General features: G+C 26.9%; 1 protein-coding gene across 2 annotated transcripts in view; it reads right to left on the bottom strand.

The window, feature by feature from the left end:
• Positions 1-17,333, bottom strand: part of Frmd5 (FERM domain containing) — a 44,517-nt gene that overhangs the window by 9,519 nt on the left and 17,665 nt on the right. The window contains exons 4-12 of one of the 2 annotated variants that reach the window (XM_067272725.1): positions 15,114-15,192; positions 12,934-13,031; positions 12,741-12,864; positions 11,196-11,283; positions 8,706-8,794; positions 7,675-7,738; positions 5,741-5,755; positions 5,571-5,659; positions 373-450 (exon numbers count right to left, since the gene is read on the bottom strand). In XM_067272725.1, the coding sequence (XP_067128826.1) occupies positions 373-450; positions 5,571-5,659; positions 5,741-5,755; positions 7,675-7,738; positions 8,706-8,794; positions 11,196-11,283; positions 12,741-12,864; positions 12,934-13,031; positions 15,114-15,192 (724 nt within the window). The remainder of the gene's footprint in view (positions 1-372; positions 451-5,570; positions 5,660-5,740; positions 5,756-7,674; positions 7,739-8,705; positions 8,795-11,195; positions 11,284-12,740; positions 12,865-12,933; positions 13,032-15,113; positions 15,193-17,333) is intronic. The other variant, XM_067272726.1, reaches the window with a different exon arrangement.

The raw sequence follows: 17,333 nt of genomic DNA, 5'->3' as shown, positions 1-17,333 counted from the left end.
ATCTCTGATTGATAGATTACCTAGAATAAATGACTCAAATTATTTTATCAGATGAACTTAAAAACAAAAATATTTTAAATAAATTGACAGATATGTAATGACTAGGATAATAAACTGAATAATCATAAATAAGTACCACATGACTACCATACTTAAACTGCAAGGTGTAACATTTAATGAATCAATTAGAAGCACGTCAAAAACACTTAATAAAGCAAAATAGTTTAAAACAATTTTATATGAGTCTTATAATAAAATTTATAAATTTTTTACCATTTATTTTCAAATCTTATTGAGAAATAATAATTTTGTTTGTAATTTAAATATTTATTACTACTAAAAACTTTTAAACATAACTCTATACATAATTACCTATATCGAAATTTTGAACCACGAGATAATAATCCTCCTCCTGTTGTAACCTGTGGAACTTCACTGGATGAGTTCATCCTAAAAATAAAATTGACTTAACATGAATTATTTCTTTGTATTCTAAATCCATATAATCTCATTTTATAACAATACTAACAAAACTAAATGTGAATACAGTGGTGCCTTGACTTACGAGTTTAATTCATTCCATGAAGGAACTCTTAACTCAAATTACTGATATGTCATTTCAATTCATTTCAGTGGGAAAAATTGATTTACCATTAATCCGTTCTGGATCCCCAAAACACCACAACTTTTTGTTCCACGTTTTTAAATAAGAAAAATTTACTTGTAAATAACAAATATTGTATAAAAACACAATAGAATGTACCACAAAAAACTGGTTTTGTGGATGTTGCAGTGTTTGCTGCATAGATAAAGAAAGAAAAGATGAAACATTCAAGAAATGAGATGGTGGCACCATACACAACATGCTAGTGAACTAATGCCTACATCACTCAATCGTTTTTTTCTATAAGCTAGCCTGTCAGACATTGGAAGAGTAATGAAAATGACAAAATTACAGCAGTTTTCCATCTTCTTGTTCTTAATCTATGGTTCACTGTGGCATTCGCTGCACCAACTAGCTGTGAGATATCTGAAGCTAGTTTGTATGTAACACGAATTTTAGCTCTCAACTCAAAGCAAAGAATTGGCTGAGAGATGGCTCATATCTCAAAAAACTCAATAAGTACAGTGGTACCTTGACTTACAAGTTTTTTAATCTAATTTTTATTATTGATGCATTTATGATTACTGCAAAATTTTAAAATTCATTACAAGAGAGAATATATAGGGTATCCCATTTTAATCAATGCATGGAATATCTTGAGAAATTTGCATCCTACAAAAACATGTTCAGACAAAATTTTTACTGTATCAAGCAGACTACAAGATGATGCTGTTTGTTTCTCCCTAGATAATACTACAACCCCCGGTCAAAAGTATGGAATAATAATATGAATTCTTGCATCACAACATTTCAAAGGCAAGTTTTAAAAAATATTTAATGTTTACTTGTTGATTTCTTATGAAAATTTTGAGAAGCTATATTTGCATAAACATGTGCTAAAATGAAATCAGTTTTATGCATTATAAAAAAGTATGATTCATTTAACTAATCAAGAGTAGCGACAAAAATATGGAATGTTAGCATAGCAGAGACAAAAGTTTAGAATATGATGGGCATGTTCCATATTAAAGTTAATTTAGTGACACTGTTATTGTGTAATATCACACTTTCAGACTGAATTTGCAGAACTTTACTCGTGCTTAATGTTTGCATTCTAAAACAATGCCAAAAACACTAGAACTGAGTGATGCAAAGTAAGAGATGATACTTTCATATTACAAGCATGGTGAAAAGCAGCAAATAATTGCAAAACATGAATAATGTACACAAAGTGCAGTGTCTAAAATTATAGCCACTGGAACTGTCTCCAATCAACATAGATGTGGACACTCCCACATAACTATGGCATGAGAAGACAAATCTTCCTCCTGTAATGATTCTATTGAGATTTCTAAGATACCAGAGAGATAAATACTGAATGGAAAGCAGCTGGTACAAATGTGTCTTTTCAGACAAAAACAACTTACAGAAGGTTAAATGAACATAGCTGAATATTAAGAAAAGCAAAGCAGAAACCATATCTGACTGAGAAGCATAAAAAACTGTCTGCAGTGGGCAAAAGCCAACCAGAATTGAGATTTGATACATTGGAAACAAGTTATGCTCACTGATGAGTTACATATTTGCCTGGGATATGGAGATAACAATGGTAGCAAAGTTTGGAGAAAACAAAATGAAAAGTTTCTATCAGAATGCCTTCTTTCAAAAACAAAATATCCAAATGGAGTTAAAGTTACAGTTTGGGGTGCCATGACTGCAGCAGAACCTGGACATTTGGAAACACTACAACACTACAGTGAATGCAGGGGTTTACTTGGAAATTTTAGACAATTTTGTGCTAAAAACAGCAGAGGAAAACTTTGGTGACTCTGATTTTATCTATTAAGACGACAATGTATTATCTTCCCACCATGTTAAAACAGTATGCCAATGATCCCTAAACAAAAACATTTCACATTTCGATTGGCCACCAAACAGCCCGGATTTAAATTCAATAGAGAATTTGTGGAATATTTTGAAAAAGATGGTTAAGAAAAAAAAAAGAAACTGGCTTTATTGTCCAAATTGAAGAGTGCTATTCAAACTAGTTTGACAAAAATATCTGCAGACTTATATGAAAATTTAGTTGCTTCAACACCAAGATGTATTAAAGCAGCAATAAATGCCAAAGGCAGTCCCACACAGTAGTAATTTACTCTATTCTATACTTATGTTTCTGTAATTACTATATTCCATATTTTTGTCTGATGTTGCTAAAGTGTTGGGTGTGCTGTTAAATTTTTTATATAATAATTGCTTTCAACTCTTTTCAGTGTGCACAAGATTGCAAATAAATTTTGTTAAAAAAGAATTAATTATTTAATGTCTGTTTTTTGAAACTAAGCTCTATTGAATGACACTGCAAACTCCATATTTTTGACTAAGGGTTGTATTATTCATAAAATGGAATCAACTTCATTTTCTTATATGGAAACGCTCCTCTTTTATTGCATATTATGATTCTATTTCAAAAACAAACAAACCTTTATTTAAAATATATTTTTTGAAAATGCACTTATCAGAAGTTACAAGCATTTGAAGTTTTATCTAGCATCCGATACATCTTCCATGCATGAATTTTTGGATAACTTGAAATTATTGAAAACGAGAAGAAAAATGCTTTAAAAGATCATTAGGAAACTATTATTTTATATTTTACATATATGTTATGGACAAATGGTTAATATGGGCATTATGAATAATGACCAACAAAATTGGGCATTGTAATAAATTTCAATGATTTATCAAATTGACCAGTCATTATGAATAGTGCTATCACCTAGTCGGGCAAAGTGATAATAATAAGTTGAGCAGTGATCATACGACATATGCTAGCCAATGGGCACTCAGTTGCACGTGCGTATTGCGTTTAGTACCGAATTTGGCGGCAGTCACGACTGTTGTGCTCTCAACAGATTCCTCCCGGAGGGGAGCCGCCGGCAGGCCACCGATTGTTTAACGTCATTAGTTATTTATTCATGGTAGTTCTTGAACACACATATCAATAACTAGTATGTGTCAATATCTAGTAACATTAAACAATCGACAGCCTGCCGGTGGCTCCCCTCTGGGAAAAATCCATCAAGAGCACAAACAGTCACGACCACCACCAAGATGGTGCACATAGATAAAAATTTGCCATTTAATTAATATAGTTAATAGTACTTAGTTTTAATAGATTACATGTTCTTTTTAAAATACTTTGAAATAATTCACAAAAAATAAATATTTCTAAATGAAATAAGTGAAGGTTTTTTTAATCAAATTTTAAATTCAGTACTAAACACCATACGCACACGCAACTGAGTGCTGATTAGCTAGTGTATGTCAGATGATCATTCCTCAACTTATTATTATCACTTTGCCTGACTAGATAATAGCAGTATTCATAATGACTGGTCAATTTGATAAATTAATCAATATTTATTACACTGCCCGCCCTTTTTGGTTATTATTCATAATGACCGGGCATTATTTATAATGCCCGATTAATCACTTTGTCTATAACATATATACATACATAAACTGATAAAATTAACAAAACTTATCAATATAGAAAACACAAAGAACAAATATTAGATGTTGTGCAATGCAACAGAAAAATGTTATATGAAGTAACCTTAAAATTTAATTCAGTCACATGAAATCTGCATTATTATAACTTATATAATTACAAGAAATCTCAAATTCTAAGAGCTCCATCCTTAATTGTTTTAACCTTATTTTGCAATGCTATATTTCTGTTGTAATTTATAGTTATTCTTTATAAACAATATTTACATACATGTGACTAAACTTTAATAATAAAAAGTTTTAATACAGAATTGAACAATAGTCAAACAAAAGAAAATAAAATATTGTAATTTAAAATGAGAAACAAATCAATGGAAAATATCTTTAAAAATAGGCAGATGGCACTTAAAATCAACAGTTTAGATGCAGTGCAATGATATTCTATGATGCATAGATGATCAAACTTAAATTTTTCATAAAACATAAAATATTTTATTTTGAAATTTTAAAATTATTTTCAGTAATATATTCAACATTCCCTACATATTGCATTTCTCATTTCTATAATAAATCTGCTTTCATCCAACATTCTTTGTTGTAAATCAATGGGATTTATTGTAATTTTATTAAACATTTTCTAAGTAAATTTAATTCTATAATTGGTTTAAAACCAAACAATATGCAAATGAAATTAGTTTAACTTGTTAAATTTACATGTTTAATGACTTTCTTTTCTTAAGCATTATTAAATATGCAAAATTAAGAAACTGAATACTAAAAACACATATATATATTGCTGTAAACAAAAACACTCAACCTTTCAGATTTTTTTACAAAATAAATTAAATCACTTTCATCTTACAAAACTTGTTTTCAAACAATTAATAATATTTAATTGATGTATAAATATTTGTACTGGTGATGTAACCTTAAAATTTAATTCAGTCTGGTGTAAAAAATATTTGCACCAGTCAAAAGATAGCATTTACTTTCAATAATAATAAAAATGTTATCTATAAAATGAAAATACCGGAAGTGCTAAAAATATTTAAAATAGCATAAATTTTTTAAAATTGGTCCTTGCCACTTAGAAAGTGAGCCAATTATTGCAAGGTAATTTTATTCAAAACTGCTTTTGTTATTTAAAAGTGCAAAACTTTAAATATTAGTATTAAGTTTAAAATTATTATTTTTTAATTTTTTAAAATCTGCTTATAACTCAATTTCTCTACAAATATTATTTGCTTTAATCCAAATTACTCATTAAAGTTCTTTGAATTATAGTTACAAAATACTTTCATTATAACTACTTTTTAATTTGATTCAATGTAAAATACTAAATTAGTATAAAAAGTTATTCAGCATGAAATATTGAATTCTAAATTTATTATGTACTGTACAATTTTATTCTGAATGTAAAGATTAAATGATTAATAATGATAAGAGGATTTACGTGAAGAAATATCTTTGTTCAACAGCACATCTCCATAAATGAAGGCAAGCAGCTTGAGTTGGGCATTTAAATCCAATGAGATGTTTTTTCTGAAATTAAAATGAATAAGAATAAATGATATATTTCATATATGAAAAAATAGGGAAAGAAATAGAATAACCTTACGATACCTTTGTCCTAGAATCCTGTTAGATGGAAAAAAAATTAAAATTATTTATATTGAAATTCCAATTAAGTCTAGCTAATTTTAATTTAATCAATTGTTTCTTGTTTAATTTTCTACTTCAAAAGAAAAAAAAAATTATAATTTGAAAGCTGTGGATTTAGAATATGATACATTACATTTTTAAAAATTTCAGTTATCATTCCATTGATATTATGAAGAAACTGTTTGGTATCTTCTGGAAAAATTGCTGTGAAGCTAATATTAGTGTTTATTATTAATAATAATATGTAATACTATTGGTAATGTTTTGTCTGATACTGACTATGAGAAGCTATCTAAGATGCTACAGAAACAAAACAAACAGTAGCAAAGAAAGTTATTAAGCTGCAATTTAAAAAAATTGTAAACCTATAAATTCCCACTGATGCCTGTCTGTCAGTCTTTCCTTAATTTCAAGAATGGAATTAGATAGATGAAAGACGAGACCATATATAGAAACCTTAAGGACATAAGAGACACCGATTAATTATATAAGAACTTCTGATGCAAACCAGAAGTCACATTATTTCAATTCAGAACTTTTCTCCTAAAAGGAGTTAATAAATGACCAGGCTAGACTCTATTGTTAAAGGAAAAATATGATGTACAGATGTACAGGGGCAAGCCACTACTAATTTGAGGTGGAGAGCATATATTTCAAATTAAATAAATTAAAAATATGATTAAAAATTGCAGCCCTGCATTGTGGCAATATCACAATAAATAATTGCTCGTTTCCTTTACTTAGCTGTTTGATAAGCCATTTAATACATCACTTTTTTGTATCTAAGGATATTTAATCTGCTAGAAATAATAAAAAGCAATCTAATCATTGATGACTTGTGGCCTTAGGCTTTGAAGGACAACCTTTGGACAAACTAGAAACCATTCCAGCTTGAGAAAACAATTGTAAAAATAAAAACTGTTGGCCATGAGAATTGATGAAATAAGATTAGAGGACTTAGAAAAGAAGGATAGCTAAGACTTAACTGATGGGCAGACAATATTATTAACAATTTTACTAGCACAAATAAGAATTCTTCATGTCTACTGTTTTTGGTAGTATTGGTTTTCTCAAGCAAAAATCAAACCTGCCAGCGAAAAAGTTAAAGAATGACAATCTGCAGGAGGAGCTTGTTTGTGGGTTCCTAAGGGCTAAGTTGACAAGGAATGCCTCCAAGAGAAGAAACTCAACTTGGAAATTTTCACACACAATTTGTGATGCCATAAGTCATGCAGACTTTTAGGAATACAATGACAATCTGGTTCATGCAATGAAATTTAAGGAAAGACTTGACAATATTTAAACACCATATGCAATTATGTTAAGAGAATTACAGCAGCAGGTTCTTCCAAAAGACAATCACATCAACAAATAACTCTGTTAATATCTATGAATTTGATTCTTAAGTCAGTAAACCATATTTCTCCAATTCTAACATTCCAAACTTTGAGAACTATTGAATTCTACTCACTGTGTTGAATACCCTGGTTTGAATATATTTTTCTCAAGTAGTGTACTTGACAGGTTATAATAAAATAATGTTGTAATAAGTCTTTCTCTGCTATATATATTCAGAAGCAACATCAGACTAAAATGTTATCCATTACAATAAAATGGTTAAAAAGTGTTTAAAACATTTTACTTATACTTTTTGTTAATTTTAAAAGATTTTGCAACTGTTTAGACATTATCTGCAACTATTTGGAATGAAGCATAAATTTACATGGAATTTTGTTTCATGCAGTGCCTGCTGACACACACTCCCCATGAAAAAACAAAGATTACACTACATATAAGTTACAAATAAATTGTAAAATAAGTATTTTCTATAAATGTATATCATTTTTAATATTAAAATATTCTTATGTAGTTAAGCTAGTAAAAAATTTTCTTACTTCATTAAAAAGAAGCTGAATAATAAACATTTTTCCTTCATAATTAATTTTCTGAATATCCTGCCTGAAAAATATTTTTAAATAGCATTTAAATGTCTTTTTTGACAACTGAATAAATTCTAACTACTAACAACAATTTAAGAAATTATGTTTATTAAGATAATAAATATAGATTTATTAGTGCATATAAAACATGAAATTCAAATTGTTTATTGTTATTGAAATACTGAAAATAATTTTTTTGGTTCTTTTAAGAAAAATTACAACCAAAACATATTAAAGCTAAGAATTTAATTTATAATTCATATTGTCTAATAAGTATATACATTCAATATAACTTCTAATAAGAAAAATTAGGAGGGGGAACTTATGGTACAGAATTTTGATTTTCAACCATAAGTTAATAAAAAAATTAAACAGGAGTCTAATGCAAAAAACTGTAGTTCTACAGTTCTTTTGCATTAGACTCCTGTTTAATTCGAGAGTCGTTGAGAGTCGTTAATCTGAATCAATTGGGGACTGGGGTTGTTCAGATTAGTGATTTGTTCGGATAACCGATTATGTACAAAAAAATATATTAACCTGTCCGATGTTCAAATTTTTCTCCGTTGCATGTCGCTTCGTGTTGAATTTTCGTCAATTTTAAGCCTAACGAAAATTTTTATAATAATAATCAAGGCTATTGTATCATTAAAAATTATTTCTTTATTTTGTACAAAATAAATATTGAAAAATATAAAAACCTGAAAATTATACTTTAGAAGTAAATCTAGTATCAAAAACATTCGATTCAGCACGACACAGTCCGACAGAAAATTGTTCAGGATAACCGGCGATTCGGATTAACGACTCTCTACTGTATTTACTTCCGTTTTTGAGAATTTTTAGAAAAGATTTTCACATAGAAAAAGCATTAAATTTTTAATGCCACCTGCTGGAGATCATGTGCATAACCAGAGGTTATAGTCAGCCTTAAATATTTTCTTCAAAAATTAATGTTAAATTTATAAATTAGAATATAAAATAATTACCATTTAAAGTGATGAGTTTTTCTACTTCCTTGAAATGTCAAAATACCTGCATGATTAATACCAAGGTACAGTTGATTTCCTTTATGATCCTAATAATTTAAAAAAACAAAAAAGTTAAATGAATTAAATATACAAGATATTTAAAAGTGACTATGTTGAAATTAGAAACACTTAAAAAAACTTTTCATACTGGCATAATGGTATACACACTGTTATATGAATTCATTCAAATATTTTTCATTCAGGTTCATATAAGTGATGATAAATGTGCAAGAATGAATTTTTGTAGTAACAGCCAAGATAAATGGCATGAAAAATAATGAAATTGGAGAGAAGACTTTGAGGGAATGTATAAACAGGCACTATCAACAAAGCTATTTATGAATTAGTAAACAAATTTGTGAGGACTGGATTTGTTCTTATGAAAGAACCAAGTGTCTAAGATCTGATAAAACTATTGAATCTGTTCAAGAAGCATTTAACTAAGCTCTGAAAAGTTTCTCTCTACGTATCTGGAGATGAAATTGTTTTTATCCCTTAGGTTATGAGAAGAATTTGTATAGCAAAACCAGTCAAACAACTTTCCCCTTGGTTGATTTCAACTTGAATGGATTGAGCTGATTTTGGTGCTCTCGTGTTTAAAGAGTTAAAGAGAATCCACAATTATAGATTCAAAAAGCATCCTACAAATTTGTAATTTCACAAACAATCGTTTACAGAATTCTACATTTTGGTTAAAAAAAATAAAATAACCATTTTCTTTGTTAATTTCTGGGATAATCATTCATCATACTACTTTCAACACTCATGAAAGAACAATTCAAATGAAAAAGGAATAGAAAAAAATAACCTTATCACACACATCTTGTACAAGTAATGAGAAGATTAGCCACAGAAAACAGTAATGTGTGCCAATCTTTTCATATTCAAAGTGCAAATCTACTTAATTAAAATAATTCAGTAAAGAGGTTACTTTCCATATGTATGGAAAAGTCAAATAAATTTCTTGAGTGGGAACAAAACACCAAAAGTGAATTTGTCGCTTGGTATGAATACAGTTGTGTCCCTCTTAGTGCCAACATAGAGGAAAGAGTAAAAAAAAAAGTTAAACTTTAAACTAAGTGAAATATTATGCATATTTATGGTAAACTTTCTAAGTATTTAGTTGATTCATTTCTGTTTAGAATATGTTGTTTCATATAATAGTGGTTCATTTTTTGTACATTCTGAAATGTCATAAAAAGGTATCGTTGCAAATATAATTTGGTAATTATAATTAAAGAGGTGTCTGAAAACAACTAAGATATGAATTTTTAATTAGTTAATTGTATTTGCTAATTGTGTGAAATTTTCATTGTTTGAATGTATCAGAGATACCACACCTGAATAAATAGAAACTGAATATATTTTAATATGGATCTGGACTCTCCAAGTCTCAAAATACTGAGTTTTACTTAATTTTTCCATACCCTCATCATCTGGCTGCCTTACTGAGGGCCTAGCTGAACCCACAATAGGGCAGCTGGATAATGAGGGATAAGACCAAACTTATCCAGAGCAGACTTCCCGAGAATCCAATCTATGTACTCAGAACAGCAAGCTGACACCTTAACCAACTTAGCCATCCAGCTGTAAAGCTTCTGACTTTGCAATCACATTGAAGAATTCTTAGATAGAATAGAATGCTTGTAAAAAAGATCAGTTTCCAAATAAATAAATAAATAATAAAAAATATTTTTGCAATTTTATGAAAATTATCAACAATTACATAAAAAAATAAAACATGATTAGCCAGTAAGACTAGTTATACATTAAATGTTTTAATAAATTTAATATCATAATCTAAGCAATAATAACTACAATTCATTTCCAAAATAGGCACCTAAACATTGCTATAACTAATAACTTAAACTTAAAATTTGTGCAAAAACAATATTAATATATATTAAATGTACACAAATAGAGAAAGAATAAAAGTACTTGTTTTAACCTTAATTTTCATGTATATTTTTATTTTTATGTTGTTTATGCACAAATTTTAAGTATAATTTTTCAATTATAATACAAATGAAAAAACTGATATTTGGAATTATTTTTAACAGATTCAGTAATTTACAGTATAAACTCATATATTAAAAATATACTTACCTTTTATCAAAAAAAAAAAAAAAATACTTTTAATATATTATCTACAAAAATTTTATATTATCAAATACACTATTTATTCTTTTGCTTATCTATTTATTTATTTTTTTTAGCATAAATGAGCAATACAAATTAATATTTACTCAAAATTAAAAAAAATCCGGTTTTGGAATAATCAAACAATAATTAAATGTTTAAATTAGCCTGAATAAAAACAACACTTTAGCCTAAAAAATTAAAGAAATTTGACAGAAAACATTTCTAAAAAATTCTTACTTTTGGCTTCATTAAGAAGCAGTTTAAATTTTCTTTTTAAATAACATATTAGTATTAAAAAAAACTAACCTTAATTGGATGAGGATCCACACCGTAAGTATCCAACAGACATGCCTTTCGCAAAAAATTCATTTCAGCAACAGCTGGAACTTGACCTCTAATAAATTTTAGAAACAGAAATAAACATTAATAAATAACAACAATTTTTAAAAATACATATTGCTTATCAAATAATAGTTAAATATATATTTTTTAATTCTCAAATTGATGTTTAAAAAAAGTTACAGGACAGACAATAAACATTGTGATAAGATCATTTACATGTTGAAAATTAGACAATAGACAATAAAGTTAGGAAGGAAAAGATGTAAAAGATGAGAGAGAGAAGAAAAACAGTTAATAAAATAAAACAAAATTCCAAATAAAGATATTTTTGATAATATTTTATTACATTAAATGATAACTATAAATGAAAAGATTGAAATTAAAAGTTTCAAAAAGTTATAGTCACATTAGTCAAATGGTTTAATAAAAATTATATACATAATATAATATTGATAACAAAGATTGTATTTAGTTTATTAGCTATAAATGCTAAGAAAATTTACAATAATCAAAGACCTTATTAGGTTCTATTAGCAAAGAATTTTCTATCATCATTTTTTTTTTAATAAATTTCCTCAAAATCATAAAGATTTATCAAATACAATTTATGAATATGAAATAGAAATTATATTCAAAATTTTGGATTAAGATTGAAATATATGACAGAAGAAACAAAAGCAAAAGTCTTATGCATCCATCTTGAAATTTTTACTTCCCCCTCTTGTCCCAGTTTGTCCAAGTTCCATAAGTCTCTTCTTCAGATATCCAACAAAACACAGCCCCCCTTAAAACTTTTTATCACTTTATGAATGATAGATAGCATAAGTAGAAACAAAACATATAAAAAATTTTGAAATAAATATAATAAGATGATTAAACTGTGTGAAATTTAATGAAATAAACAGACATTCACTGAAGCTCAACCCCTTTCCCCCTTGTCTGACTTGTCTTGACTCCTTCCAGTGTGGACCTCATTTATGGACAGCCCTTAATCTCAAGTCTCTCCTTAATTTGAACTCAATAGTTGGTCCTGGCAAACACCTCTTATAATGTAACATATTTTTCCACTCCCAAAGTCAAACAAAATTTCACAAAAGTTGTCCCTCCTAAAGTCAAACTTGTTGAATTATCAGCAGGTACTATACAACCAAGTTCTGCAAATCTTTTCAGCTTCTTGCCTGGTAAATTGGCTTAATACAACATGCTAATGACAATCCATTTCAAATCAAACAGATTATGACATTAGTTTGATTATCCAGCTTATTAAAGCTACTTTATCAAACAATGTACCTTTTGTTCGTGACCAGGTTGCCAGTTTAGTGGAAATCCACCAGATCCAGTGGGAATATCAAAATAAGGGTAATAGTTATTAATAATAATAATAATAGTCAATTTTTTTTTATAAAACAACATTTTAATTAAGTTTCCCTTTGGTAAAAACAATAAAACTATTATATATATATGCAGTTAATTAATAAGAAGATGGTAAATAAATTGCAAAATACATACCGTAATTGTGTTTGATGTATTTCAATAATTTTTTCTTCAAGTCTAGGTGTCTGTTTTAAAAGTAATTTAAATTCGGAAACATAGTTTCCGACATGATATTCTGGTTCATAATCACCCAATTCAGCTGGAAATTTAATTTTAAGAATTAAATTAAATTATCTAAATTTATTTTTTAAAATTAATTTAAACTTACATTGTATAATGTATGCAGCAAGAAGTGCTGCATCTGTTTGAGAACAATATAATCGACCATGAAGCAGATCTCTTCGAAGCTGGAGAAATATTTGATACCTGGAATATTTGTATAATTTCTTGATATCTCACAGAATTCAACTACTATTTTTAACATCTCATTTCTTGTTTACACTGCATTGAATGAGGAATTCATTGCCTATCTAACAATAGTCTTTAGAATACACATTTTAGCCTTTAGAAGTGCTTTCCTGATTTAAAAAAATTGTTTGTATTACTTTTACTCTGATTTAGATTTTGAATAGGAGTTTTTTAAAGTAAAATTTCTTACTTTGATAAAATAAGTTAAGAGAAATTTGTTAAATATGAAAAAAAAAACTCTCTTGTTCTTTACATATTATTTTATTTTATTTTTTTATATCTTATCCTTTTTTTCCTACATAAAACCCACAAACTTAAGGAATTTTACAACTACTATTAATTTAAAATAATTTTAAATTAATTGTAATTGTAAATGATTAACATTTACTATTTAAATGTGTAATTCTGAAACATTGAAAGCTTTAAATTTTGCAGTATTTTATGACAAATATTTTTTATTCCATAGATTCAATAACAATTTAAAGCATTTTAAAAATGCAGAAGTTCTTAACATTTGTTCTATACATGAAATTATTATTAATTTTGTTATATACCATTACTTAAAAATTTTACAGAAATAGGTATCCGATAATACACTATCAATAATACAAGTTTTCATTTAAGTTGCTCAATAGTTACATCAGTTCAAATGGATTTTGCTGGTAACCAGCATTTAATTTAAAGTCTATTTTAATATTACATTACAATGCAGTATAAAAAAGAACTATTGTACAAGCAAAGTAACATGAAAATAGAATTGCCAAACATTGTCTACTTTGTGTCTTGAAATTAAATTGATTTAAAATCAATTAAGTGAACAATAACAACACACACTCTTCACTATAAACTTTAGACATTCTTACATCAAACCTATTAATATTCCAACATACAGTTCAACCTAATTTTAGCTATACAGTAGAGAGTCGTTTATCCGAACACCAGTTATCCGAACGCTTTCCAGTTGGACTGTGTCGTGCTGAATCAAACGTTTTTGATACTAGATTAACTTCTAAAGTATAATTTTTTTTGTTTTTATATTTTTCAATATATTTATTTTGTTTGTACAAAATAAAGAAATAATTTTTAACGATACAATAGCCATGATTATTATTATAAAAATTTTTGTTAGGCTTAAAATTGACGAAAATTGAACACAAAACGACACACAATGGAGAAAAATTTCAACATGGGATAGGTTAACATATTTTTTCATACATAATCGGTTATTCGAAAAATAAATTATCCGAACAACCCCAGTCCCCAATTGATTTGGATAAACGACTCTCTACTGTATTAATATGTGGTTGTTTTAAATTATTATTTTGTTATGTTTTGTATTAATTAAACAAAAACTTAATTTTTAAATTAAAAAATTTTGACAAATAAGTTTTTAAATTTGCAACTATAATGTGTCATTTAATTTTAAATTTTATGAATTGTTCAAACTTTGTTCTACCTCTTCTTTATATTAATCTGTGAAAATTCTATACAAAAAATGAAAACATTCATTTGTTTTCAAGTTTTTAATTTGATTTTTGATGATGTTTTGTACATATTCTATTACTTTAATAATACTGAAATGATAATTGTAAAAAGTTGTGTAACATTTTAAGATTATATGACATTTTCATAATTATTTTCTTGTTAATCATATTTAACAATCACGATTTTAAATAATGCTTATTTTTAACTTTTATTATAAAAATCTTTATAATACTGTCCTTAATATTGCAATGACTTTTTATACAGACAAATTAATAAATTAATTCTCATAAATACAAATACTTAATAATTTATTCATTTGTGTATTTATTATTTATATAGTTAAAACAGCAAACAAAAACAAAATATATTTTACATTCAATTTCAAATGAATAAATTTGAATCATTTGACATTAATAATAATAAAAAACAAATTTTTAATCTTACTATTCTATTCTCAAAAATATAAAAAATTTCATTCAGGAAAATATAAATTTTATTAGATATTATTTTTAGTTTCAATTCTAATATTTATTTGTCAAAAGAAAAAAAAAATACCTTGTAATTTCTTCTCTTAAACGATATGGATCTGCAGGATAAAATTTTGCTCTAAAGCAAAATATAATTGGATTCATGCCTAAATAATTAATAAAGAAGTATTTATTAATAAAAGTAATATTTTATATATATATACATACATGTGCACATAATATAACAATGTAATATAAATGATTAATTTCATTACTGAACTTTATTAAGCAAGTTTGCATCTTTAAGATAAAATATAATTTATACAAAGTATTAATTATAAATTTAAATATCTTTGTTTTTACACATATTACATTAATAACTAGGACACATTAGTATTGTTTAGATTTTTTATTGTTTCTAAAGTAATTTATCATCATTCTATACACATTTTGAGTTTGCATTGTGTTCAATAGACCATATTATTTTTCTGTTATTTTAACCAAATCATAACCACTCGGGGATAAATCAGACAAACCACAGGGAGGGTAAAGTTTGCCCAAGTTTACAAAAGTCTGAATTAGTGAAATGTTTTTTCTAATGATGTGGAAAATAAGAATGTGGCTATATAGTACAGCAATTTATTACGATAAACTATGTACAGAAGTTTTACTGAGCTTTAGTAGGCTATACTGCTGAATGCATTATCACACGAAATGAATTTAGAAAATTTTATGACAATACAGTGTATGGCAATGTATAGTCTTTAGTAACTTACTGATATACTACAGTAACTATATAACTACATATAACTACAGTAATATAATTCACAGTATCACAAAGCCTTTCAGATATCAAAAACACGTGTTAATTATAATTTCAATATAATTATATATATATATATATATATATATATGAATGAGTAATTGTAAACAAGTCCATAAATCCAATTTTTGATTAAAGCCAGATGATCTGCCAAATTATCAAGCCATAATAAAGCTAAGTTAATAATTAGATACAAAGTAATACCTCCTACCACCAGACAAATTACTTCGCATCTAATTATTAACATAGCCTTATTATAGCCTGATAATTCAGCAGATTGTCTGGCTTTAATTACTCATTAATTATAATTTTTTTATTGTCGAGAAACTTTAAATTAGTCTACAGTTTTTTAAAAATTTGTCTGTTATGTAAAATCCAAATTGACAAGAGTTTACTATATTTGACCTGTGCCTTTGTTCTCTCACTTCATGTGAGTTTCTTTGTTCTTGATGGTGGTTCAATTACATCACATTGATGAGTACCATTCTCAAACTTTCTTGAAGAAAGAACAAAGAAAATTGTAAGAGAAATTAGAGAAAAAAAATTACCTACAAAACATGCATAAAAGTAGAAAAATGAACCACCAAATAAGAGCATTGGTCTTTTCTTCTTGTGCATATGTTGAGTGATTCCAGACTTATGATGTCTAAGAAAAGGTGTAGGAGAAGAAGAAATATTTGACAAGACAGAGAGGACTTTCATATATGGTCAGAAAAAAAATTTCAAGAAGGAACTCTGGCAGTTCAAGTGCTAAAAATATAAACTTGGTCATTAATATATGTGAACTCATGAATATCAGATATTTGGTTACAAGTGCAGATAACTGTTCAGACTGTAAATTTGACTGTATTACTGGTTAGCGATTTTTTATCAACTGGTAAAATTGTTCATTCACAGATACTACGACCCTTCGCAATTGTAACACTATTTGATTAATAAACTTTGTTTCCCTGAAATTTTTGTCATATTACTGACTACCTATTTACATTATTATGCAGTTTAAGGTTATTGTAACATTCTTGTTCCCATTCTTCCCAGATTATTGTCTGTGTATCACAGCATGCTAATTTTCATAAAAAATCACAATAGTGATGACATTTTATTACATTGTTTGAAACTAGTTTATGTACAGACTTGTTTCAATCCTGTAGAAAAATTAGTTCTAAACAAAATGTATTAATTCTTCTGGTTCTTATTTCCATAGAATGTTTGTTTTTCTACATTTTAAAAATAAAAAACAATCTATTTAATTTTTTCATATAAATTAGCAGGAGCATTAAAAACTTTCAAAAATGAAAGTCTAAAATTTTAAATATAAAATCTTTATTGCTTTCAGTATAATTAACTTATCAAAATACCAGATAACTACATACTTGAAAATCAAATTATAATTTAATGTATTCTTATGTGTTATTTAGGGAATTATAAATTTATAATTCCAGAAATAAATTTCAGAATCTTAATTTAGATTTTTAAAAAGTTTAT

Source organism: Centruroides vittatus, unplaced genomic scaffold, assembly GCF_030686945.1.
Source record: "Centruroides vittatus isolate TY-2023 unplaced genomic scaffold, ASM3068694v2 contig_453, whole genome shotgun sequence".
NCBI lineage: Eukaryota > Metazoa > Arthropoda > Arachnida > Scorpiones > Buthidae > Centruroides > Centruroides vittatus.
Note: the sequence above shows the minus strand (reverse complement) of the source record. Positions and strands in the feature narration are given on the sequence as shown.